Genomic DNA, 27,207 nt, shown 5'->3' on the forward strand with positions numbered 1-27,207 from the left:
TATTTTATTTTAAACACTAAATCTGTTAAGAAAACTTCTAATCCATTTTTGTTCTTCATAAATTGAAGTTAGTCTAACTGAACTGCAGCCTTGTTAGGAAACTAATTCTATGGAACGGTGTCTCTGTGAAGTATAGCAACAACAGAAAGGAACTAGGAAATTTTAGTTCTAGATAGGTGGCAAATTTATGCAAAAGGCTTCTGGAGATGATGCTGTGTATCAAAGCTTTGAGGAAACAAGTAACTTAAAAATTAGGGTTAGGAAGCAGAAAAAATGAACTGGTATAAGTACATCTAATGAAAGAGTGCCAGGGAATGTGAAATTGGTTGATATTATCTAGTGTGTGTCTTGCAGTGAAAGAAAAGGTATGGAGTGAACGCTGAATGTTTGTCTCATGACAAATATTTTCAGCATGTTTATACCCCTGATCTCCTTTTGCAGAGAGGTTTGTTTTTTTTCTTTTGCCAGGTTATGGGCTTTGGATTGTACCTGATGGATGGAAGTGTCAGTAACATTTACAAGCTGGATGCAAAAAAGAGGATAAATTTAGCCAAGATTGACAAATTCTTCAAGGTTGGTTAAGAGAAGCATTTCCTAATATGTAATGTGGAAGGCAATTCCCCCTGCGTTTTAAATATACCTCCAGATTAATATAATCAAATAAAACAAAAATCACTTTGAACTATCATTGGGTAAATAGCAGTTTCCTTTCACTAAGGTGCATATTTCATCATTTATCTAATCTGATTTATTCCCTGTGTACAGCAGCTGCAGGTTGTCCCGCTCTTTGGTGATATGCAGATTGAACTTGCAAGATATATCAAGACAAGTGCCCATTATGAAGAAAACAAATCCAGGTAGGTAGAACGAGGATACAGAGAGGGGAGTATGTAGGCTGGGGAAGGTCAGACCCACAAGGTATGATTTCATAATCACCTGATAATCTGTGATAATTACATTAATAGGATTTTCACCTTGGTCCGTTTTTTGGTGTGGGTATTTCACTATTAATGTACTCCACATAGTAGAAACAATGTAAAGGACATAAAATCTTTCTGTGCTGCTGAGCTATTTCTTGCATCAGTGGCACTGCTTTTCACCTGGGTTGGAGAATGTAAAATTTATCTTACACTAATGTAATTTTTATTTTTTCCTTTAAATATGAAACTTTCTTTAAAAGAAATGAAGGATTATACTAAGCAAGGTGAGCAGTAGTGCATGTATATATTGTACATGGAGCAGAAACTTAGCTTGCGTCCCTCTTCTTTTTGTTTTGGTAGGAGTACAACAGCAAAATGGCTGGAAAATGCAGCTGTTTTATACAAATTGTTCCATGGTTTATGGTTTTTGCTTTATTTTAGCAAACGTTCCTGTGCTCCTCTGAGACCTTCCCTCCATGCAGTTATGTGAATTTAGAATGTAGTGCTTTGCTTTTTAATTCCTGCAGAAAAAAATATGTAACTTGCATGTAATTGCTAAGAGAAAATCAATAGTAGCGAGCCTACTGAGCTACTAAAAGTATGAGGCTGTTTAACACAATATTTGGTAGCATGTATTTTGTGTCTCTCTTGATAACATGTTAATAGTATTTAATAATAACTATTTTTATATTTGGAGCGTACAATAAGTTCTTCTCAGTTAAACATAAATGAAGAAAAACAAGCTGAAAGCAGCTAAGCATCTTATGGCCTGTATCTGTCCCTCTGCCCTGGCTTTCAGTCCTTTTTGGTCCTGTCCCTAAGTGTGTGCTTTTGAAGAGAGATGGCAGTTTGTATTTCACAGCAGCAGCGAAGTGAAAGAGAAGAGGAAAGGCCTCACATGGATGAGAAGGAAGATTTAAGGAAAAAAAAATGAGTCACACGATTTTTGTTCTTTCTTTTTTAGTATCAGCTGTACTCTTTATTGCATCAACTGATTGAAGATTTTTTTGTCTTCTGCAACAGATGGACGTGCACGTCTTCCAGCAGCAGTCCCCAGTACAATATATGTGAGCAGATGATCCAAATCAGAGAAGACCATATGCGTTTCATATCAGAACTGGCTCGCTACAGCAACAGTGAGGTGTGGGAGATTAGAGCTATTTGCAGAGATTTTACATCTGGCTAGCAGTTATTGTAAAACTATATTGTAAAAAAGTAGGCAAATCTCAGGCTGGGTAAAGGATAGCTCACGGACCTGACTCAAGAAAAGCTGGCTGCAAGGCTGGTACCCACTCTGTGCATGATATTAATGCTATTTAAACTCTGATACATCATATAAACTGCAGACATCTTGTGTTTGTCTGTGTATCCCAGAAATTTTTGACATATCTCTTTGGGAATAGGTTGTCTAACCTTTACTCCAAATGTGTGCTCATAATGCTTTGAGTGAAGCTATAATTTGAGAGATGAGTTGAAAACTAAAATCAAGTGCACATGCATATATAATATATAATCAGTATCTTGAGTTTGTCTGCAATTATATTTTGGTGATACGGAGTCCTTGTGATTTCTATCTCTTGACCAAAGTCTGTGAAATGTAATGAGATAATTCTTTAGAAGAAAAAAATGATACTGGTCTTTTGTACCCAAGTCTTGATAAGTGATGCTGTTTAATGCTTAAAAAAATCTTGAGAAATATGACTGTAAATGTTGTACACAATTTGTTTTAATTTTTTTTTGTTTGCTTGTTTAAAAACATTGTAGGTAGTGACTGGTTCTGGCAGACAGGAAGCTCAAAAAACAGATGCAGAGTATCGGAAGCTCTTTGATCTTTCTCTCCAAGGCTTGCAGCTTCTCTCCCAGTGGAGTGCACATGTCATGGAAGTGGTATGTTTTCTGAAGAAGGAAAGCAGATGAAAATGAGGTTGGACAGGCTTTGCTTTAACAGAATAAAAAAATGCATGTTATGTACTGTTCTCTTAATTCTCTTCTCTTTTCCTGCGCTCCTTTTCTCCTGATTCAGAATGTTCACAGAGGAAAGCAGCACCTCAGCTCTCAAAGTCTAGGAGTAATGTTACTGCTTTAAATATCCAGTAGCATGTGCCTTCTCATACACTACATTTAACTTTTTACATTTACTGGATAGGTGTTCACCTGTGATCCTTGATCAGATGCTTTTATGTTTCTCTTGACATGTTTTGTAGACTGACTTCATTTATTTTTCCATATATGTCGTTTGTTACCTACATGCAGTCACATAGGAAGTCAGTGTATTCAGTTGGCTATGGTTAGATGTTGTCACTTAGTAAACTGAAGTGTGGGAGGTCTTAACTGTACACACAGGAAAGATGGAAGGGCTTCCATTAGCCAATGGGAGAAGACATAAAGAAGACTTTTAGTTGATAAATGTAGATAATACAAAATTTGAGAAGAGATGAGGGAGAGGAAATAACCTGCAAAGTGGTTTGTATCATAAGAACCTACTTTAAAAACAGATGCTAGTTAGAAAAGTAGCCATTTATGTATTTTTTTCAATCGGAAACTGCTTAATGCAGAAACTAAGAGGAGACTGTGGGAATGCTTCATATATTCCAGACTCTTACTTAGATAAAAGCTGTGTGTCTTACCTACAGCAAAGCACAACCTAAAAGGGGTGAAACAGGTGATATATTGTATAAGAGAAGACAGATTTGATTTATTATACCTCTGTAGAAATATACCTGCTTTGTTATACCTCTGTAGAAATCTCTCATTTTTACCTCTGTCTCCTAGTTCCAGAACAAACCATAGCAGTTGTTTTGTTGGGTACTTTTTTTTTTGTAGGTTTTTTGTTTTTTTTTCTTGTTTGTTTGTTTGTTTTATCTCTTACTACTGCCAATTTTAGGTCCATGCTTTTCTTTGTCTTTTTTATTTGTATGGATTTCCTTAAGTGCTTGTCACATAAGTTCTTCTGCCCTCCCACTGAGATTTTCTTCTGGCATGGAGTATCTCACTTATTGATCTGTTTTCTGAACTCACTCAGTATCCATTAACCTTATTACATACATCATGTTCTGTTTCAGAATTTATGCAGGTTTTGAGTACCAAATATTTTTCAGATGTTCTTGAAAACATCAGAGTATTTTATAAGCACATTATTTGTGTTCAGATATGTTTTGTTTATCAGGCCTTTTTTGTTTCCATCTTTCTTCTCCCTCTTCCATTTTGTGAACTGCAGTATTCATGGAAGCTGGTACACCCAACTGACAAATACTCTAATAAAGATTGTCCTGACAATGCAGAAGAGTATGAAAGAGCAACAAGATATAATTATACTAGTGAGGAGAAGTTTGCTTTGGTTGAGGTAAGAAATTTTCCTTTTTCGTTTTAGACAGGGATTTCCCAAAGATTAATTCCATACAAAAGAGAGAACATTCTTTGAAAGCATTTTCTATGGCTGTGTTGACTCTGAAAGTGCATGTTTTCCTTCATTCAAAGCACAGAAGGGGCACAGGAAAACTACCCTCTTTAGACTGACTTTCTCCTTTACCTTTTTGAACTTGTTAATTCCTCTTCTTTCATTTTCTATATTGAAAAAAATGACTTTTTGAACAAATATACACAAACAAAATTAAAAAAAAACACATTGGTTTTGTTTTCCAGGTGATTGCCATGATCAAAGGTCTTCAGGTGCTGATGGGAAGGATGGAAAGTGTTTTCAATCATGCCATTCGCCATACCATTTATGCAGCTCTTCAGGACTTTGCCCAGGTCACGCTTAGAGAGCCATTAAGACAAGCGATTAAAAAAAGAAAAATGTCATTCAGAGGTAATGTTCTTCTTCTTATCTCTCCCTGTATTCCTTTCTCCAACTCTTATTAAAATTGCACAGTTGATACATTTTGCCTCTTGAATCCACCCTCCCTTTGTAGTCTGTATAGGATTCAAAGTTAGCTTCCCTGACTGTATCCTGGGAGTCAGATTGAATGACTGCCAGTATGGCTAAGGTAGAAGTCTGGGTCGTCTTGAGCTTCTTAGCACCACGTCAGGATTTCTTCTAGCAGGATTGTCTGTAGTTTGTTTCTATCCTAAGGAAAGATAAGTAATGTAATATTTAAAGAAAGACTAGTATTTTTATTTTGAATAAAATTGTTGCTGTCCACCTTCCTTATGATTCCTTGTGTTTGATATTTACATCCCATAGTCTTTTCTCTGCCCTCTTGGCATCTTGGTTTGTTTCTTCACTTCTTCTGCTTCTACCTTATTAGCCTTCCACTTCTTTTCCAAATGCTCTGTCCCACACTGATTGCTATGACTTTTCACTTTATTTTTCTGTCCCTAGTTGTTTGATTTTAAGCTTAACTTCTTTATCAGTTGTTTACTCCCACTTTAGTTAAAGTATAACGTTTGTATAAAATCCAGCTGAATTTAGGAGTTCTGCAGGAAACAGGAAGTATCTTCTTCCTTTTCAATTCAAGCTCAAATTGTCTTGTTTTAGTGTGGTTTTATTTGATTAACTTGCCTGCATTTCATGATGCACGAGTACAAAATGGCATGATGCACTCACCAAGGATCACAAAGGCAAATTCTTGACAGTTGGGTTTTGAACCAGTTTCATAGGTCAACTTTCTTCTGAGAAAGGAGGAGCGCTCTGCACTGTCCTTTCTGAGGGAGCAGTGTAGAATTATTGTCACGTGAATCTGGCTGTCTTGAAATTGTTGGCAAAGTTGTTTGTGGTTCCTCTGAGTTACCCTGAGCTCCAGAGCACCGTTGCAGAGTTTCTGCACACTTGGATGCGTACAAGTCTGAAGCGATGTGAATTCTGTTCAGTGTTTTGCAGGCCATCAGAAAGACGGTCTGTGACTGGGAAGCAGGTCATGAACCATTCAATGACCCAGCTCTAAGGGGAGAAAAAGACCCCAAAAGTGGCTTTGATATCAAAGTCCCAAGGCGTGCGGTGGGTCCCTCCAGTACTCAGGTATGTTCCTGTCTAATGGTTGTGATACTTGTCAGTGGTTATTGCACATCATGTTTTCTCTCTGGCTAAACTACTTTAAAGAGCAGTTTTCTTTTGGAATGTTCAAAATCTACTTTGATTAGTTTTATATTTACAAAATGACGTATACTTAACCAAATCATCTGTCTGGGTTGCTGTCACTTTCTATTCAGATGTGTGATTTTACTAGTGTTCCATCTCTGTAATTTGACTCACTTCAAAGAAATATTTTCTCCTCGAGCTCCTAATATTTTAATACAATATTTTGGAATCATTTGATTATTTCTTAACTGTTTCCATTTTAGATTCTCTCTCATGTGGCTGGTAGATTTTTTCTTTTAGTTAAATCTCATAAATTACATTGTTTTAAATTATAGTTTTAAATTATATTTAGAATTTAAATATAAAGCATGGGAGAGTATTTGAATCTCAAAAAGATCCCTCATCTTATTCAGTAATGAATAAAGAAACTGCTCCCTAAAATCTGTATAATATTGTGCTACTATTAATAGATTTCAAGTGCATTTTCTGTGGCAGTCATCAAAATCCCATACCTAGACGTTGGTTTTGTTTTCTCTGTGTAATTTCCTGTTTTATTTTATTTGTAAATTTGTTTTGGAGAGTGTATGGCCTGGGTATTCACAGTCCAACTAGAAAATGAGATACTGAGCACTTTGGGTGAAAAACTGAAGGCCACTGTGGTTTGTAATCAAATATTCTTATATACATCAGTGGGGAAGAGAACCCATGTGTATAACACTCTTGGGTAGTAAAAGATTGCCTAAGTTTTACTAGGATGATTCTAATGAAGATTTTGTTTTGATTTCTAACTTTCTGAGGGAAATACGATCAACTTAAAAAAAAAAGTACATATATATATATATTCATCAGTGTGTTTCTCTATGCTGGGTGTGTCGGAGAGCTTTGTTTCAGAGGCAGCTACAGGCTTGTTAGAGCACACAGTTCTGTTGTCATTTCTGCTCTTGGGGTGGCACACTTGTTTGTCTCTGCTGAGGGGAGGAGATCAAAGCTATCCACTCTAGGTACTTCTCTCTCAATCTCCTGCAGTTCTAAAATGGCTATTTATGAATTGGATATGCTTGGAAATCTTTTGAAATACTCTGAGAAGCCAACAGCTGTGGGCCTGGCTCCACATCTGCTGAGGTGAATGGTGATTTTTCCATTCACCTCAGGGAGCACTGGATGGCAACAATTATTCTGAAGGAAGAAACCTATCTGTTTTAGAAGTGTATTATTTTCCTTTGCATGCTTACTGTGCTGCTTTTCATTTTTAACAAACTAACACAATTTCTCTGCTTCTGTTTCCCTTCCTTATTTACCTGTGTGTTTTTATTAACGGATTCTCTCTCCCCTGCCTGCCCCTGTCTGTTGGTTTTTAGCTCTACATGGTTCGCACTATGACAGAGTCCTTAAACTCTGCTGAGCTGTTGAAGCAGCTCAAGGCTCTGGGACTGGAAAAGCTATTGCAAATGACACACAAGTTTCTGAGGCAGTCCTACATCTATCCGCCTCTGTTAAACTTTGGTGGTAAGACGTTACTTATTACTTCTACTCTTGTGGTGATGTGAACTGTTCCACTGCAAATGGTCTGCTGCTCAGAGTCGGTGGAGGCCCCTTGGCATGGGTAGGCATTGTGCTGCTGGGTAGGCTAGCTCTGCATCCGTTCCTCTTGCCTGAAGGCTTTTGCCCACACAGTGCCAATTTTCAATTTGAAGTGGAGCAGTCGCTTACTGATAGTAATTCTCAGTGTTGCTCAACTAATGTGCCATGTGTATTTTCCTTTTTTCCCCCCCTTCCACCACAATTGTTTCCTTTAATGATACAGCTTTACATGGTGAGAACTATGTTAGAGTCCCTCATTGCTGACAAAAGTGGTTCCAAGAAAACCTTGAGAAGTAGCCTTGAGGGACCCACCATATTGGACATAGAAAAATTCCATCGCGAGTCTTTCTTCTACACTCATTTGATAAATTTCAGTGGTAAGATATGGAGATGATCAGTGTCCAGCTTAGCATGTCCTAACACCTCTAACACAACCTGGAAAATGTTTCCGATTGCCTAAGCCAACTTACTGTTGTTTTATTGATCAAAAAACCTTGGTCTGTCCAAACGTTTTCTGAGATGTGGTATTCATTATTGTGGTAGGTTTATTTTGACTTGTAACACATTCATTTATAATGGGTCAAATTTCATATTGTTACCTCATTTTTTTTCAAATGTATTCATGCAAACAAGGGACAGATAATTCTTTGTGCATTGAAATTTTAAAAAGGTAAGTTCGTTTTTTGTTGTTTTTTTTCTTTTTTTTTCTTTTTTTTTCCCAAGTACAGAGGGAACGGATTCTCTGTTGTGGTAAATTTGATGTCATTTCACCACTTTTACTATTCAGTTAATTGTAATCGGAAACATGCTGTCCTAAAGAATTCACCTACTGACATTGAATGTATTTAGTCTTTGTCATCACCATGCTGTGTTGTCTTCCATTTTTGTTTTGTTACTGGACTCCTTTACCCTCAAAGAAGGGGGAGCCTGTTAATTTCTGTTATAATGCTGCTGGTGAGCAGCACATCCAGTTTTGCAAGATTTTAATGTAAAAAATCTATTTTTTGTTTTGGCTCTGAAGCTTTATACAAATGAAGGCTTGTGCTGAATGTTTACTGGAGAGGTGGGAAAATGTATATCTGTGTCCCTGACAGTGGCCTTAGAAACTTTTTGTTTTAATCCCTTCTTCATGTGTCTGTGTGTCACTTACTACCTGTCTGTTGAACAGAGATGTGTGGAGTGATTTAGTCCTCCATAAGGATGGATTGTACTAACGGTCCCAGTACTGTGTTGTCTCCTTCACCAGCTACTTCCCAAGATCAGTGCACAGTTGAGGAGCAGACCCTAAATGAAAAGTTAAATTAGAAGCCCCCCATAATGATGTGCAGAATTTTTCCATTTAACCGGTAGTCTGGTCCACTCCCACAGTATTTTCTGTAATAAGGCACCTCTTTGGGGGCCAACATGGAGTTCAGAACTATTTCAAAAAGTCATGGGCTCTGCATTTTGAATTGAGTTTACACATTTGGCTTGTGTATGACTCAATGCCTGCTTTTATTTGTTTCACCTTGCATCATCAGAATCACAGTTGTATTGTCCTTGATGTACTTCTGTAAGAAGTGTAATTCTACCTTATTTATCCCAAAAGAAACCCTGCAGCAATGCTGTGATCTGTCCCAGCTGTGGTTCAGGGAATTCTTCTTAGAGCTGACCATGGGAAGAAGAATCCAGTTTCCCATTGAGATGTCAATGCCTTGGATTCTGACAGATCATATTTTGGAGACCAAAGAGGCATCAATGATGGAGTAAGACCTACTTGTGCTCTTCCACTGAATGATTATTCTTAATGATTGCCACTCTTTATTATAATGTTACTGCTTTAATTGATTTTAACAAGCAGTCACTGAGAAGGTATTCTAAACCTTCATACAATTTTCCTCTTTGCTTACTTCTACAATTCACAGTTTTTTTTTTCAAAGTGAATAAAATATTAAATATTTAATGTAAATGTAATTGCAGTAGCTAAATGTGATGTTCCCTGGATGAATTCTCCTTCTGTGCTTATTTTGCAGTAGATCTTCTTAATAACTCGATATAATCAATGTAATTGATTACCTACTCAATATAATCCAGGGTACTAAGAGCAAGCGTGGTTTCACCTGATGAAAAACTGTATCTGGAAAGCAAGTTTCAGACTGCAAACTTATCTGTAAAAATTATTAAACTAACAAAAGACTTTCTTAAATGAGCAAGTATGAATCTTTATATAAACTCCAAGAACAAAAAATCTTGTTTATGTGACACACATGTAGATCACAATATTCACAGGCTGAAAGTATGTTGACTTAACCATTTTGAAGAGCCACATCTCTACAGATATGTAACATTTTTGTTTGTTTGTTTGTTTTCATTCAGGTATGTTCTATATTCTTTGGACCTTTATAATGACAGTGCTCATTATGCGCTTACTAAATTTAAGAAGCAGTTCCTCTATGATGAGATTGAGGCAGAGGTAAAGCAACCTTACCTACAGGATAAAAGTAGTCCGTGTGTTAATGTGGAATTATAGAATCATAGAATCACAGAATTGCTCAGGTTGGAAAAGACCTTAAAGATCATCAAGTTCAACCACAACCTCACCATACTACCCTAACTCTAAAAGCCCTCCACTAAATCATGTCCCTGAGAACCACATCCAAATGGATTTTAAACACATTCAAGATGGTGATTCAACCACCTCCTTGGGGAGCCTATTCCAGTGCTTAACAACCCCTTCTGTAAAAAAGTTTTTTTTGATATCCAACCTGAACCTCCTCTGGTGCAACTTGAGGCCATTTCCCTTTGTCCTGTCACCAGTGAGAAGCGACCAACCCCACTCTTGCTGTAATCACCTTTCAGATACTGGAAGAGAGTAATAAGGTCTCCCCTCAGCCTCCTCTAAGGAAGCTAAGTTAAAGGAGGAGACCTATTGCAAGAGATTCATAACAGATGGAGATGAGGAACAAGTTGCAAAGACAGAATATGGATGATTGATCTGCTGATGCGTTGCAAGGATATGTGTAGATCTTTACAAAACCCTTCACATTAATGATAAAGGCTGAATGTCATCTTCTCTTGTGCAAGGATCTTTAGAAATGTTAACTCTTCTAGATATTTTTACTAAGTGGTGGAATCTTGGATAAGTTCCTCTTTTTTAATACTGAGTAGCCATAAATACACTTTTTTTCCTCTCTCCTAAGGTAAACCTGTGTTTTGACCAATTTGTCTACAAGCTGGCAGACCAAATATTTGCGTACTACAAGGCAATGGCTGGCAGGTAGATATTTCAGTAGCAAGAACTTTTATTCGTGCTTGGGTTTGCTGTTTGCTATACTTTTCTCTTTGCTTTCTTTTCTTGATAGCCTGCTTTTGGATAAACGTTTGCGTTCAGAATGTAAGAATCAGGGAGCAACCATTCAGTTGCTGCAGTCCAACCGCTATGAGACGCTGCTGAAACAAAGACACGTCCAAGTGAGTTAACTCATGCTCTTGTATTTGCATTGCTGGGCATTTTTCCAGCGGTGTTGATTTCTGTAGATACGCAAAACTATTTCTGTGCTTTCTGTTCTGCTTTGTAAGTGGCAGAAGTGACATTTGAGATAAGCTTTTTTTGTCTGTAGAAGGAATAAACTAACTAAAACCTTAAAAGATCCCATTTTAGTTGCAAGTATGTGTTGCAGTTAAGCAAATGCAAGCCAAATAGGAGAAATGTGTGTAATGTTGTCTTCCTGATAACATCTTTCACCACTTTTTTTCTAATGCGTTGTTGGCACAATGTAATGAAGCCATTAAATGATGATATATATATCTAGATAAGAATACTGCATGTGATATTACTTCTTTTTGTGAGAAATTAGATGTAACATCTCATTTATTCATGGATTTATAAATGTTATCCATATACTTTGTTTCTGTGTGTTTGGAATGCAAATTCACTGCTTAAAAGTCTATTAATTTGTGGAACCTTGTAGTCCGTGTACAGCTTGTCTTGTGATTTGATGTTCAGTTCAAAGCTTAATGGCAGTTTTTCCTCAGCTTCTTGGTAGGTCAATAGACCTGAACCGATTGATCACTCAGCGAATTTCAGCAGCTATGTACAGATCAATGGAGCTGGCAATTGGTCGATTTGAAAGTGAGGATTTGACTTCCATTGTGGTGAGTGTTCCACCTTTTTTTTCTTTTTTTTTACTTTTCTCATTAAAAACATGTGTTCCTTTTTAATGGTCGAAGGAAAAAAAAGAAAAAAAATCTCAAGTTTGGCTGGAAGCCCTGTAGGTGTTCTCTCAGTGATTAACTGCACGGTCACACCTGGAGAGAGGGGAAGAGGCTGAGCTCCTCGGAAGTTCTAAGTGTAAAGAGCACCTGTAGAGAAAGTGTATTCTAGGAGCTGTGAGCAGGCAAGGAGAGTAAGCACTCTTATGATTTAAGCTTTTGGAAATGCCCACTTCTGCGTGTCCTTATACATAAACTGCAGACCAAGACAAAACAACGCTGTGCCTGGTAGAATCAAAAGGAGTTTGTTTAGCCCCCAGCTTGTTTTTTGTAGCATGACCAAATCAAGGTAAGCTTTTTTTGCAAAGGGATGAGATCTGGCATGTGGAAGGAGAGCATCTGTACAATATTGAAGTGTCTTTTTGAGTTAGTTTCCTGATGAAAATGTTAGTGGGCAATTTTTATTGCCAGACTACATGAATTTGACAAATCAGTATTCAGTCAGAAATGCCAGCTGTAAGCTATATTCTGTTCTGCTGGAACGAAATAAAATAAAAAGTTGTGCAAGAAAGTTTACTGTCAATCTTGTTGTAATATGTTTGTTTCACCTGTGAGATTTTGACATGCATTAACTTGCCCAATTTCATGTCATCCTTTACTGGGGGTAAATAGAATTCTAAGGCCCTGAGATGGGCAGGAGTCAGGTTTTTCATGACATTTTGGAGCACGGTGTTATAACATTTGAATTACTTAAATGTAGTTTTCTTACTGGCTAAGTGAATAGAAACCATTGATGATTCTTAGGTCGCTGGCTCTTACTCTTCTTTGACGTAGAGATTGGCAGGGCTAAGTTGCCATCCATTGCCCTGTTGCCATCTTCCCTTTTTTTCCTTTGGTTTTACACAGAATCATTTCTGCTGAAAACTGCTTAGTTTCCTCTATGAGAAACTGGTACTAATAGCTTAACTTGTAGATAACTTCTGCTGTTTTTGAAGCTAAATAAGTTAAATGAAGGCAATTAAAAGATCGATCTGTTTCTGGTCTCAGATTGGACTTAGTGCTGTTGTAGCCATCATAGTGGTTGTTTTTGTCTTCTTAAGTTAACTGTCACTCACAAGTTTGAAAATCCTTTGAAAAATGGAGCAGTTGAATCAGATAGCACTGTATGGGAACATGACTGCATAGCCAAATGAAGCCCAATCTCCCCTGGTATTCTTTCATATGTCATTGCACAACTATAAGCAATGCTCATTGGTGGTTTTTGGAATGAGAGGTTGTGTTCTCTGTTTTTAATTTTTTCTTTTTTTTCTTTCTTGGTACATACTGGTTAAAGGCTGTGCTGTAACTTGCCTTGCAATTGCTAGACCAACTCTGATCATTAATGAGTTCAGTGCTCTGTTCCATAAATACTAGTGTTTCGGTGTCCGGTGTCAAAGATGCATTGTTTCTATTGTAATTTATTTAAAAGAAAGTGCCAGAAACTGTACTTGGAAATGTCTTGTCAAGAGAAAAAACACTATGAAAGGCAGTGCCCATATGTATAATCCACAACTAGTGATTTTTGTAGGTATTTTCACTCCATTTGTAAATGGCTCATCTTTTGTTGCCTCTTAGTAAGCTCTTTCCCTGACTAAACCATGAGAAGGATTTATGATAAATCAGTACTGCTACAAAAGTTTGGTCACCAGTTGCCCTGTCCAGCAGAAAGAACTTTGCAGATGCTTGTAATGTAGGAAATGCAGAAGCTGTTTCTCGATCTGTTTCTGACTCCAGTTAAGTGTTAGAATTCTAACTTTAGTTTAGTTGGCCCATATTTGTGTTTGAGACACCTGCCAGCAGTGCAGACAGGTCATACCCTCAGCATCTCAGAGGGTTTGGTGGGATATAGACACAGAGCAGTCTTGGGAACACAGATTCCTTCCAGCTTTGTCACTGGAGTAACAGTGGAGAGGAGTCAGCTGTCCATTTTTCACTGATAGTCTCCTATTCAATTAAGGCTCTTTATGTACTTTGTTGAGGTTCTCTCCTTTGTTAAATTTACTGCTTGTTTTCTTTCCTCTTGATCTATTTTTTTGTAGGAGCTGGATGGCTTGATAGAAATAAACAAAATGACTCACAAACTTCTGAGCAGATACATGACCTTGGACAGCTTCGATGCCATGTTCAGGGAAGCCAATCACAATGTGTCAGCCCCTTACGGACGAATCACTCTTCATGTATTTTGGGAACTCAATTACGATTTCCTTCCAAACTACTGCTACAATGGATCCACTAACAGGTTGGCATGGTGTAGCCTTTTGTTGGCAGCAGTTCTCTTGCTCTCCTGCAACTTCTCTCACAGCAAATGCTAACAAATTCCATCACCATTCATTTAGTGTATTTTTCGCTGCTAGTGCTTTTCTTGAAATGAGGTAAAATGAGTCATTTTACTAAGTACTGTCAAATGTATGAAAGACTGTTATTAGTCCACAGTAGAAATAGAATTTGGTTGCTGAGGTTACATTTTATGACATTTTATGACTTAGCAATGATATGCTGAAAATAAAGTGTGTCCAAAAATACTGCTACGTGCATGTCAGAAAGACATTTGGTAAACAGGATCCTCAACTGTGCAATGACGAAAGTAAAATTATATTCCTTGTTTCTGTGTTGATAAGAAGGAAAAGGGAAGAGTTCAGTGCTCGCTGAGTATGGTTTTATCTGCCTTGTTGCTGTCTGCCATGTTTCTGGAACTTGTGGCCATTTCGTGTCCGATGGTTGTGTATCACTGAGTCTTTGTTAGCCAGGGAAGTCTTACCTTGAAGCGTATGTCTTTTTGAGCAGAGGAAACTCATCCTAAGTCATTCAGAGAAGCAGTAAATTGTATTTCTTCTCCTTTCTTTTTCTCAGGTGGCTAGTGCTACTTTTAAAAGATGTTCTCTGATGGTGAGCTTTTCTTTTTGAAGAACAGTGTGTATCTGTAGTGTTAGAGCTTTGTTCCAGGCGTACTTCCTTCCTGCTGTTGCAACCTTGATGGAGAGTGAGTAACGGAAATAGGAAGCAAATGATAGGATTCAAAGTTTGAATGAGTGGAAGGCACAGCACTTGGGCTTCCTGATTTTGTGTTTGCTTTTGGCTTTTAAGCAAAACCTGATTAAAGCATTGTGAAGAGTCAGTAAAGCATACTGATATTGAGCTATGGCAGGAGGAGAAGCCTGTTCTCATCTTTCACTCTCCTTGGAGTGCTTCCTCTGCTTGATATGTTCTTCTTGATGGTTTTGTTGTGGTTTAGAGCCAACATTCTGTCTGGGGGGAAAAAAAAAAGCAGGACTAGACAATGTGAAGTACCTATGCCCTGCCTTCTGTTAATTCGAGTGGAGCTGAGGCATGAGGGTTGTTCCTTTAACGTTAGTGTGTTGATCAGATTGATTTGTGCCCAGCATCTTTTTTTTTTTTGGAAACTTTTTTCCTAACAGTGCTTGAACTTGGTGATTTCAAACATTTGTAAGAGTTGAAATGTTTACAAAGCTTGTGGGTTTTATTCAGAGACTGCCGTTATTCGTGCAGAAGTAATTGAAACATGTGGCATCTTTAATTATTTGGGATTTAGGAATATTTTTATATGTGATGATGTACAGAGATGGAACAATGAAGCTGCTATCAAAAGATAGAGCAATTTAATTATTGCAGTTGCTGCTTTTGTGAATGTTACTGTGTTTCTGATCCTTTGCAGACTGTTTTTTTTTTTCCCCACTGCTTTATCCAGTCCTTTTTTAAAGCTATGTGAAGCTTTCACATTCATGAATGCTTTGTGAGGGGTTCACAGGGAAGCTGTATGCTGTAGGAAAAGGGATCTCTCTTCAGTTTGTTCTGAAATTGTTCTAGCCAGTTCTTACTCTGAGAGTGATCATGAGCAGCCATTTCTCACTTGTCTTTTCTGTGTTGCCTGGGACTTCTTTTAAGAGCTCTCTTTATGTTTGCCCTCAGTTGCCCCCTGCTTTTCCAAGCCAAGGGGCTTTCTGCACCATGAGATTTTTTCATAGTTTATGCCCATGCCTGTGCTTTTTTCATCCCTCTGTATTTGTGGAACTAGGATGACTGGGCCATCCAGAAGATTTAGAGGACTCAGGGGCAATTTACGGATTTTTCTTACTTGTTCCTTTTCAAGTATTGCTGCTAGTGTTCCTTTTTCTGCCACGTTTTCTGTCTTATTTCTGAGCTGATAGTGTGTTTTGTGTTCAGGGTTAAGAAAGTGAGACAAGTGTAAGACAATCTGAATGCTTATTGGGATTAAGGGTTTTTGTATTTTCTTGAAATACTGATGCAAGCTTCCCAAGAGAGCCATCAGTCCTGGTGTCCCATCTCCTCTCAACATATTATACAAATCCTGAATTCTGTGGGGAATCTCACATAAGCCTATCATGACCCTTTGAGTTACTGAAGGATTTTAATGTGATCCTGATTTTGGAACAGAAATTCTTTATCAGTTTCTTTTTGGGCTAAGTCCAACTGTTATTTTAATCACGCCATACCCAGGATCACTGAATTTTGAAAGAATGTTGATATTCCCTTTGTGATATTCAGACATTTGCTGTTTGAAAAGATTAAAACATAGCATCTTTGTACTAATCCAAGGTCTAAACTCTCGTTCTCTAGCTAAATATGCCCCCCATTTTGTTTGCTTTTTCTCCAGTAGCACCATCCTTAAGTGCCAGCCAGTTCTTCATCTCAACCTCCTTCATAACAACCCCCAACCCTGCCACACACACAATTTCTAAGCAACTGGAAATACAGCTGTAAAAAAAAAAAACAAAACCACCCTGTAAAACAGCAAACGATGCGGATGACTTAGAAATGTTCTGTGCACTCCTGTAGCTTTTATCTTCCCAATTGCTCTGGTCTTGTTTTTGAATGGTACTTGGCACTTCATGCAGCAGCACTGCAGCATGCTTAGATACTGCAGTGATGGGCAAGCTGCAGAAAACCCAAATTAAAGGGTTGTGTAGTGGTGATTGTGTGCAGTGTGGTCTTAAATCCTCAGAGCCCATAGAAACCGTGGCCTAAATAGGAGCTTGTCCCAGTGGCAGAGCTGAATTGTAGTAGCCACAGTTTTGATCAAGCCAAAGCAATCGCTTCATCTCTGTGTTGCTCCCATAGCATGCTTTGCTTTTCTCAGCAGCTTGGAGAAGGGATCAAGATTCATTAGCAATGTCATGCAAATGCTTTTAAGGTGCGCTGTACCATATAATGTGCAGACAGGTGTGCTTGGCATTCATGTTCAGGAAGAGTGCACTGGATCTAGCGTTCCTGAAGAGGAATAGGGACTGTGCTTTGAGCTGGTAGGCTGGGCGTTGAAAAGATCCCTATCCATTAAGCAGGGAAGTCCAGAAGGACACTTCATGAGGAGGGAGGGAAGGACTACTGTGAGTTGAAGCTCAGTAAGTTTATGAATGAGATTGCCTGATCTGGTGCCTGTGGCAGCAAGGAAGTGAGATCATTAACCACAGTGGTCCTTTTCAGTTTTCTCTTTTCATTTTTAAATAGATGATGGCAGTTGGTTGTAAAGTGCTCACCATGAACTCCTTCCTGGGAGGTATCACAGAGACACTGACATAAAATGATTTGATCCTGAAAATACTTTAGGGCTCGTGTCATCCTTTAGCAATCACCGCTGCAAAGCTCTCTTAAGCCAGCAGGCTTTTCATCCACTTAATCTACTTCGGCTGCTTACAACCTGTGTTGATTAAAATGGATAAATTACTGAGATGATGAACAGTGATTAAAAATGAAAAGAACTGATGTGCCAAAACCTGCAGCCAGCAGCGCTGGAGGGAAAGTAAAATCTGTCTTGCTTTATCTTTGGTATTGAGAGAGTTGATTCTTCAGTCCTTGGAAGTGGTACTTCTGTTTCTTGGAAGAGAAGCAGGAGGAAGGCAACCTGCAGGATGTCAGAAAGAGAACATACCTGCTCATTGAAAAAGATTGAAGAGTGCAAGTGATGGCTGGGCTGTAATGGTTTCTATGTGTATCTTTTAGTGTTGTGGGAAAAAATCACTTATGGCTTAGGTTGGAAGGGACATCAAAGCCCACTCAGCTCCACCCCCTGCCATGGGCAGGACTGCTCCCCACCAGCTCAGGGTGCCCAGGGCCCCATCCAACCTGGCCTTGAATGCCTTCAGGGATGGGGCACCACAGCTTCTCTGGGCAGCTGTGCCAGCGCCTCACCGCCCTCTAAGTGAAGAATTTCTTCCTAACATCTAATTCCAGTTAGGTTTATTTGAAGTTATAAATTCTCAGAAGAATAATTCAGATTACTCAGAAATAAAATGTAGTAGAAATAATTTTAAACAGAATGGTACAATTTGTACACGTGATTTTGTTTAGGTAACTGTTCCTGTTTTCAGCTACAAAAATTGTCATAAACAGAATACCTACATATTTACAAGGAGAAATGATTAATGAATCACTTATTTTGTGTGTTAACTCAATTCAAACATTTAAAACAAAAACACATGCAGGTACAGTATTATTTTTCAATGTTATAACATGCTGCAAACTTCCCCTTCTGAAACCTTTTCCTAAATGCAATTTGTTTTGGACACTATCAGCTGGAACAGCTTGACTGGATGCAAACTCTTGATGTGCAATTCTTTATGATTCATTTTCAGCTTCCCTATGTCTTTGCAACTTTGTGCCATTTACCAAGAAATGCCTAACCTGCAAGCACCCCCACCCTGTCCCTCATTTTGCTTCATTTAAATTTAAAGCAGAATTAAAGTTGTAGTAGATGCTGACTAACTTCTTCCTCCTTAAAACCATACTGCTGTAAAATGTGAATTACATGGTTACATGGCACTATCACAGGGCTGACAGCCCTCTCCCCCAGGAGAGGATTCAGACTTGCAGATTCTCAGGCTCTTTGAGCCCTCAGTTCGGAGTGGACTGTTTGTTCACATCTTTTGCAGCATTCCAGATCCTTGTAGTTCTTTTCCCCTTATGCGATATACAGCAGTAACACTGTTTGTTAGGCGTTGTTTGTGTTCCTACCTACATATCAGAACATCAGTCAAGTATGATGAAACATTCAAACCACTAGTTTGGTCACTGAGTTTTGCATTGTGCTTAGGTGTGTTTGGGTGTTGCAGGCTCTGTGCTTTCCCATCCTCAGGTTTGAAAGGCTACCAGTCTGGCTTTGATATTATACACAGACAACAGTGTACAGGATTAAGTGCAGTAGACACGCACCTAGTAACTAAAGGGTTAATAATTATGTCTTTGTTTTATTATTGTAGATTTGTTCGGACCGTGCTACCATTTTCTCAGGAGTTCCAGAGAGATAAGCAGCCCAATGCTCAGCCCCAGTATCTCTACGGATCAAAGGTTGGAGTTTATTCCCTTTACATTTATGGTTTACCAATATTTAAGGGTATTGTTACACATGAATGCTACTAAAAATATTCATATATTTTATGCATATGAAAGTTACTAGAAATGGACTCGAATACATTCTGTGGTTGTGTTAAATTCAATATACGCTTTGTTTTTAGACTGTGCCACGAAGTCCACAGTATAATTTAGCCAAAGTGCAAGTGATCAGTCTGATGGTTAGTCTTATCTGACGGCTAAAAACAGCTCCTGTTCTCAACCACCTTGCACTGCAATTGCTTGTAGTGGCAGAGCAGGCTCAAAGAGTGCTCAGCTGGGGAAGGGAGAATGAGAGCCCATCCTGAGTGCAGCCACTTCCTTGCTTTGCTGCTGGAGTTGTAGCAGGAAAGACAAGAACAGATGGGAAAAACAGCTTCAGTTATTGTCTGACATAGCAGGAATATAGACACTTTTACTGTCCTAAACTATCAGATACTAAAGTGCTTAAATTGTTCTAGAGAAAGTGTAGCATTTCTTTGGCAACTTCAACCAAGGATGTCACAGTCTCTGTGATAACTTGGCGTTCTGGTCAGCTCATCTCTTCATCTTGTATTGGCCTCTTGGTGCTTCTGCAGGTTCATGCAGGATTTCCCCAGATGCCTGTGTGATTTGTAGTTGTTTACTCTGTGCAGTTACACATCTTAGACATAATGAATGTGCTGCTCCTGTAAAATGTTCATGTTTAACACGTAGAAGAGTTGGAAAGCTTCACCTTTTTGTTTTATTTTTAATACAGAACAGTAACAAGTGATCATCTGGTCCTGTGAAAAGTGTTTTTATGTAATTGTTCTCCAACTGGCAACGGTAAATTATAGGAGCGCAGGATTCTCTTACATTAGAGTTATTGTGTTCTTTACTATTTTAGGAATTCACCAGATGCTGTGTAAAGACCAGAAAGCTCACTGAATTTAGTACAGATTGCTAACGTAATTTATCTAAATGATGATACAGTGGGGCGAGTGAGGAGGATTTGCCAGGGAACATTTTATCAGTAAGGTTACATTATTAAAATGAGTTCAGTAATCCTTAGTCTGAGAGCCATACGTTTTTAGATATCTGAATATTTTTCTATATTGCTATAAAAAGAAGCCATCAAAAGGGTTCTCAGATGTTTGGTTGAAGAGAGTGATGAGGTGCTGGAACAGGCTGCCCAGAGTGGTTGTGGAGGTTAAACACCCTGGAGGTGTTCAAGGCCAGCTAGGATGGGACCCTGGGCAGCCTGATCTAGTATTAAATGGGGAGGTTGGTGGCCCTGCCTGCGGCAGGGGGGTTGGAGACTCGTGATCCTTGAAGTTGCTTCCAATCCAAGCCATTCTATGGTTCTGTGTGTTTCTGGAGCAAATTTTGTAACTAGATACACCTGTGTTAGCAAGGATTCCTTACTAGTTCTGAATTTTTACAGAAGTATATATTTTATTCTTGACTCCAGTGCGTTTTGGAATTGAGAATATCAGAATGGGATTGTAAGAGGGAAATTTCTATGTATACAGCAAGTAGTGGTATTTCTTACATGATGGGTGCTACAAATTCCACAGTGATATTACCATGAGATGTTATTCTGTGTACTGCACAGCCAGTAGATGCACTCTGTGACAAGTTTTGAGTCTTTTAGCTGTTAAACTGTTCAATTGCTACATGTGTGGGTAATAGAGGAATATGGAACAGCTGTGTATTTATTTTTACTGTCTTTCTGAGTTCTTGAACTACTTGGAATATTCAGGTAGGCACTTTGTATTGATTAGATACCCAAGCAATATGTATGTGGTTCTTTTTTGTTTTTTTCTTTTTCTTACTGGATTTTTTGTTTGGCTGGTTTTAGGCAAGTGTTGGTGTTTATTTAGGTCAAGACAGAGGCATGGTGGCTTCCTGTGCATGCAAATACTTAGGTGTGTATGGGATTGTAATAGTTACACATTTGCTGCTCAGAATTTTTGCATAAGCACAGTACTTGTTTGTGAATCACTGATGATATTTCTAGTTTTGATCTCAAGGGGTTCACTCATTCTCATATATTTCTACATGGGTTAAATCATTTGGTCTACGTTAATGTGTATTCATGTTCAGCGTAGACAGTTGTGTCCACATTCTCTACTGCATCCAGAGTTTTCTTAGCAGTATCTTCATTATCAAAACAGAAGATCATAGGTGTAACTTATTCTGGCTGAGCTGGGAACACAGCTGGAGACAGGAAGGAGCTGTTGGCCTTGTAAGTGAACAGGAGTATTTGACATTGCAATCCCCTTACACCACTGAAACGTGTGTAGGATTAGCAAAATGAATGTCAGCAGACTGAAATTTGGCAGTGTTGGCTGGATGCAGGAAAGAGTAATGCAGGTATAAGAAATAGTCTTCTGGGCATTCGGAACTAACATTACATGTGAATGAACTGTAGAATATCCCAATGTGGAAGGGACCCACAGGGATCATCAAGTCCAGCCCCTGGCTCCACATAGGACCAGTCCAGAAATCAAACCCTGTCTCTGAAAGCAGTGTTCAAACACTGCTTGAATTTCAGCAGCTCGGGGCTGTGCCCACTGCCCTGGGCATCCTCTTCCATGCCCACCGCCCTGTGGTGCAGCCCCTTTCCCTACCCCCAGCTGCCCCTCCCCTGACAGCTCCATGCCGTTCCCTCGGGCCCTGTCGCTGTCACACAGAGCAGAGCTCAGCGCTGCCCCTCCGCTTCCTGTGAGGAGCTGCAGCCGCCATCAGGCCTCCCCTCAGCTCCTCTGCTCTGCTCTGAGCACACTGAGGGACCTCAGTTGCTTCTCATACACCTTGCCCTACGGATCCTTCACCATCTTTGTAGTCCTCCTTTGGACACTCTTTAACAGGTTTATGTCCTTTCTGTGTGACGGTGGCTTCCCTTGCCTGGCTGTCGGTGCTGTGCTTGCAGCACCCCTAGGGCATTGTTGGCAAGAGTACCCAATTATAAAGTGCCTGGTTCTGTAGACCAGAATTTAATAGTCAGCTTTCTGCCTTAAACAACACTTACTGAACTTTTTCACACTTGTATGTCTTCTGCATTTTGTATGTGCTGACTTATTCAGTGAAAAAAACTCAGCCCTTTGGAAAATACTTCTCAGTGTAAAGATGATGGTTTCTATCTTTATTGGTGTGCAAATAGGCACCAGTTTGCATTATGCTGCATATTGTTATCAGCTGAATTATTAATTAAAATCTTTGCCCACCACCCTTACCCTTTTTTGGAAGCGAACCTGTAGTGTTTCCCTTACATTCTGAAGAGCTTATCAGTGCATTTCATGATTCACCCTGACTTGAAACAACAGAGAAGTGCTGTCATCTTCATGGTTTATTTAAGATTGGTGTCAGACAAACACTTGTCAGCTGTAGGAGGTGCTGTGCAGGGATGGAGAACACGTTGCCAACTTAATGCAACAAAGATGCCTTCTGAGGTGTTTTTTTCAGAAAAGAAGTATTCTCCTTTTATTTGGCATGCCTGTCTGCATACTTTACCTGTCCTGGGAGAAAAAAGTAAAGAAGCCTGACACTTAGGTGTGCTCATCTATTTCCAGCAAGACAGGGGTTGAGGCTTTTCACAAGCTGTGGGAGATGTGACCAAAACAGAGCAGCTGCTGAGCCCCACTACCTGCTGTGATGCATGTTGTCCCAGTGGCTGCCCACCCTGTACCTCTGCTGGCATCACCAGGCTGTGTCAGTGGGGCAGGCTGTACGTGGATGTCTGTGCCAGTGGCAGCTTAAAATACCTGCAGGCACAGTGACTGCGTCCTTCTTTCAGAAAGACCGTGTTACACAGCGATGCAAAGATTTGCTATGTTTTTAGGGAATATAAAGGGATTTAAAACAGGGTGACTTATACACATAAAAGAGACAAGATGCATCATTTTGCAAAGGTGAACAGGTTTCTGTCTGAGGACTTTGCGTGATACTTTGCCATGAAGTCCAAGGCAGAGTGAGATGAGGAGCAGATCTGGTTGTTACAAACAGGAAATGCGTTTCAGCATGTTTTTACTTCCTTGCCTCTTGGCTGTACAAAACTTTGAGTGTGGTTGGAAACTGGCAGCTGCTGGATGAGTTCTGTCATCAAAAAAGGAGGAAGGACCAGGAGCTGCTTCTCTGAACTGCACTGCCCCTGGGGCAAGTCACTTGCCTGCAGTACGGAAAGGAGCCTCTGGTGGGAGCCAGAGAGTGCCAAGTAAAGTTAGCCTGGAGGATCTCTTAGGCTGTGTGGAATTGTCCTTCAGAGGCGCTGTACTGTGTGTGTCCAGCCGAGTGGAGATTTCTGAGAGATGAAAGGATACGGTGAAAACCCGGTGAGTGTAGCTGATGTGCTGTGACTGAGCCGTTGCTGAGAGTGGGCACTATTGAGAGCGAGTGAGAAGTGGTCAGAATTGGGCAGTGACACGTGTACCAGCAAGCTGTCATGCTCAGGGCGCATGCTTCAATACAGCAAACTGAGCTCTCATGTGGAAACTTCTATTCTTGTTTGTATTTGTTAGGAAAAAAAAGAAAAAAAAGAAATTAAAAATTAACTTGGTCACTGTTTATGTTTGTTTTTATGTCTCTTTGCTCATTTCTATGAAAGGAAAGCAACCAAATCTGCCCCCGGATGCAAGCCCATGGCTTGCTCCATGCTTCTTTTTTAACTAACAAACTTCTGGGGAACCTCAGCTTTCGCCCAGGGCATCAGTGGCTGCATAAGGGCATTGGAAAGGGCCACAGAGGCAGCAGGCACAGATGGGAGTACGGCTCTGCCATGACCTATGGTTCCCAACTGACAGTGGGGCACTGTCCTGCTGCTGGCACTTGTTCCCGGCTGCTGGAGACCGGCTGGCCAGGCTCCCTGCAGACTGCAGGATTCTCAATGATGGTGGCCAGCTGAATGCCATCTGGCTGCCTCTCCTCTCTGTCCTGCAGCACTTGGCTCTGCCTGCTGGGGTCCTCCAAGTCATGTGCCTCCCTCTGGGAGGCCCCGGCGTGGCCCTGTGACTGCTCACGCCTCGCACGGCACAGCAGGTGCAGGCAGCCGTAGAGGAGGATTGCGGCAATGATGAGCAGCAGGAGGCTGCTGGCCAGCCAGATGCCCAGTGCCAGCTCCTTCTTGGTGGTGCTAGCAGATGCCGGGTCTTGTTCCAGCGTGTTGAACACCTGGCACTGGTCGCTGGAAGGGCTGGCGGACTGGCAGGTGACACACAGGATGTACGTAGTCAGTGGGGTGAGGTTTTCCACCACGAATGAGGAGCGGCTGGCAGGCACCCTCTCCTCCTTCTGGAAACTCTTCCTGGAGTAGCTGGACAGCACGCTGTTCCAGTTGGGGTGATACATGACGCTGTAAAAGCTGTCGGCACAGCTGGCCATTCTGGGCCAAATCACCATCGCTGTGTTCCCTGTGATGTTCTGGACAGTTATTCCCATTGCGGTGTTGCTGTGGTGTATTGGTTTTCCCAGCAGTGATCGCCCTTCCCAAAGGAATTATTGCTTCCCAGGATGGCAGCTGAGATGCTGCAGCACAGGGGATGCTGTGTGGATCACAGCACTCTGTAATTCAAAGAAGGAATTTGTTAGGAAACAGTGCTCTTACCTTTAAACTGTATAGTTCTTCGCCAGGTTAAAGGCTAAATGTGTGCCTGTATTAGTTCAGCCATTGCTGCTGCCTGTCCAGGTGACCATCTGTATCTTGTCTCTGAGAGATGGTGTGTTTGCTGGGTTTGGCTTTGGGGAGCCACTTTCTTCCAAAGGGATTTTCATTTTACCATGCCCTCATAACATGGAGCCAAGGGGTATTAGCCCTCAGTATCCCGTTCAGAATTTGCCTCCTCTCTTTTAGGTGCATAAATGTGATACAGTCTTTAGAATAAAGTCTGTGGGTATTTTGGTCAGAGGAGTTGAGGTGAAACAAAAACTCCTCAAGACTGGAAACATCCTTTACAATTGTGGAAGATGCAGCCATCCAACAGGGAATAAGTGAATGATCAGAAGCTTAAATGAATGCATTAATACTCCTCTGGGACAGTGCTGGAGTATTCTGATTAGTAAACCAAGCATTTCTGTTAGGAAAAAAATCTTTGTATGCAGCTTAATCTTATGTTAAGGGACACTGTTACGAAAAAGTGATGTTGAAGCCTAAATCAAACTGAAGTTCTTGTCTGAATTGGCATTAGACTGAAGACAGCCAGATGAACCACCCAAGTAATTAACTCCTTACCTGTTGCAGTTACTTCTTGCCTGATGAGTGTGTTGATAAGTGGGGTTTGGGTTGGTTCTGTATTTGTTGTTTTTTGTTTTGTTTTAAGAAATGCAGTATTTGTTTTTCTCTCTGAGTATCTAGCATTTTATTTTACTTACATGGTGATTACTGTAATCCAATTCATGAGCAACTGATTTTCTTACTTGGCAAGGGATGGCAACAGTGGCAACTGAGTGATAAATTGCTCTGGCCACCCACAAGTCTTTGATTTCTTCCAGTCATGGCTAACTGAAAACAAAACAGCATGCGGAGCCAACACCAGCCAGTATTTTTGTCTCCCATCGTGTTTTACATTAACTGCATGTTCCCTGCTGTTCTCCTTTCCTGCCGGTGAGTTTGCACCTCTCTATCTGCAGCTAAGGCAGCTGCTGTGGTGGCTGCACACTGTTGGCATCAGTCACGGTGCTTAACCCTGATACCCTCTGGAAGAGCTTTCTCAAGCTGGGGTTAGTTGGTGAAATACAGCTTTTATCATTGTAGTGCTTTATTTTTATTTTTATTTTTTTAATTGCTAATATTCTTTCCTATGCAAAGTCTGGTCAGGAAGGGCGGTGATGCAGTGGCACAGGCTGCCCAGGAAGGTGGTGCAGTCACCATCCCTGGAGGTGTTCAAGAACCGTGTGGATGTGGCACTGAGGGATGTGAGAGGGCATGGTGGGGGTGGGCTGATGGTTGGACTGGGTGATCTGAGAGGTCTTTTCCAGCCTTAATGTTTCTGTGATGGTATGGTTCTGCCTTCCTGATCAACTTAAGTACACTCTTTTCGGTACAGCAACCGGATAAAGGAACTGAGTTTGCTGTCAGATAAGCTTAACAGAGAGACACATTTTGACACATCACTGACTTCTGAACATCAGTAGGAGCACACCTTTTCCTTGCTCAATTGTCTCCTTTCTAGCTGGTGAATCCCAATTATTTAAAAATATAATTATTTTTTATAGATTACTGTCTAGAAACATTTATTCATCACAGCATTTTTTAAGTAGAGTATTTGGTGCTTAACTAAACAACAATAATACTATATTTTTCTGTAATTATAACGCATCATTTGTTACAAGATGCGTAATTAGGACAAGTAAATGTTTGGAAAGCACATCTGGTGTTTTGTGAAGTCAGTACTTACCATTGCCTCCTGGGAGAAATGTCAGAACAGGACTGTCGGGTGGTGATGCCGAGGAAATGAATGAACAGGCACCAAACGTTCTGCATCGCTTTCCTCAGGAGTTACTGCTTCATGCTCTCTGTTGCCAGTTTGCTTTCTCTTCCCTTCAGATTCCTGGGACTGAGTTCTCACTGCTCGCTCCTGGCTTTTTCTTCACGGCACTGCTGGTGCATGGTTTCTTTGTCTCTTCTACTTAAATTCAGGCAGGGCCACATCTTGTCTAAAGGTGCTGTTGCCTTGGTTTTCAAAGAACACGGAGGAGAAAAATCATGTCCTTTCCCCTCCCTCCCTTGCTTGCTTCACATTGGGCAGCACGCTGCCTGCACATCCCCGTTATGTGCTCCTGTGCCTGTACTGGTGGTGCTGTGAGTGATTTATGTTAGCACTTGGATGACATCAGCAACCAGCAACTCTTTTTTTTTGTTGTTGTTTTGTTCACTTTCAGGAGGGGAGGGAGCAAGGCGTAGCTGAACAAATGTAAGCTCCCTCCCTCTGTGTTAGTGGCATTTTCCCTCAGTGTTCTATGGTTTAGTGCACCATGGGGGGGAAGCAGCAATGCTGTGTGATGGGGTTTTCTAAATCCTTGGTCCTGCTTCACTTACTGCTGATCCCGTGCTTAAAGGTAGACCATGTCAGGTGCTTCTCTGCAAAGGTTACTTGGAAAAAGGTGTATTGTTAGATTGGCAGACTTACTGGTATGCATTGG

At 40.3% G+C, this 27,207-nt stretch overlaps 2 protein-coding genes across 2 annotated transcripts in view; one reads left to right on the plus strand and one right to left on the minus strand.

Moving 5' to 3' along the window:
* Positions 1-440: 440 nt before the first annotated feature.
* The window catches only part of CYFIP1 (cytoplasmic FMR1 interacting protein 1), a 46,033-nt gene continuing 19,266 nt past the window's right edge, over positions 441-27,207 (plus strand). The window contains 16 exon segments of the mRNA XM_031557530.1: positions 441-573; positions 766-857; positions 1,944-2,061; positions 2,685-2,807; positions 4,138-4,263; positions 4,563-4,701; positions 4,704-4,728; positions 5,730-5,877; positions 7,742-7,895; positions 9,107-9,263; positions 9,874-9,970; positions 10,698-10,774; positions 10,860-10,968; positions 11,533-11,652; positions 13,788-13,987; positions 18,981-19,068. Of these exon segments, the coding sequence (XP_031413390.1) occupies positions 472-573; positions 766-857; positions 1,944-2,061; positions 2,685-2,807; positions 4,138-4,263; positions 4,563-4,701; positions 4,704-4,728; positions 5,730-5,877; positions 7,742-7,895; positions 9,107-9,263; positions 9,874-9,970; positions 10,698-10,774; positions 10,860-10,968; positions 11,533-11,652; positions 13,788-13,987; positions 18,981-19,068 (1,875 nt within the window). The 5' untranslated portion in view covers positions 441-471.
* Positions 23,365-26,654, minus strand: LOC104916013 (fibronectin type III domain-containing protein 9-like). Its single transcript, XM_010726986.3, has 2 exons — positions 26,463-26,654; positions 23,365-24,630 (listed from the first exon to the last, which is right to left on the minus strand). Exon 2 carries the CDS (start codon positions 24,505-24,507, stop codon positions 23,854-23,856), a length of 654 nt encoding a protein of 217 aa, XP_010725288.1. The 5' UTR covers positions 24,508-24,630; positions 26,463-26,654; the 3' UTR covers positions 23,365-23,853.

Source organism: Meleagris gallopavo, chromosome 1 (assembly GCF_000146605.3).
Source record: "Meleagris gallopavo isolate NT-WF06-2002-E0010 breed Aviagen turkey brand Nicholas breeding stock chromosome 1, Turkey_5.1, whole genome shotgun sequence".
Classification (NCBI taxonomy): Eukaryota; Metazoa; Chordata; class Aves; order Galliformes; family Phasianidae; genus Meleagris; species Meleagris gallopavo.

Coding starts and splice junctions, on each gene's coding strand:
- LOC104916013 (XM_010726986.3), bottom strand. CDS start 24,507: ATGGGAATAACTGTCCAGAACATCACAGGGAACACAGCGATGGTGATT.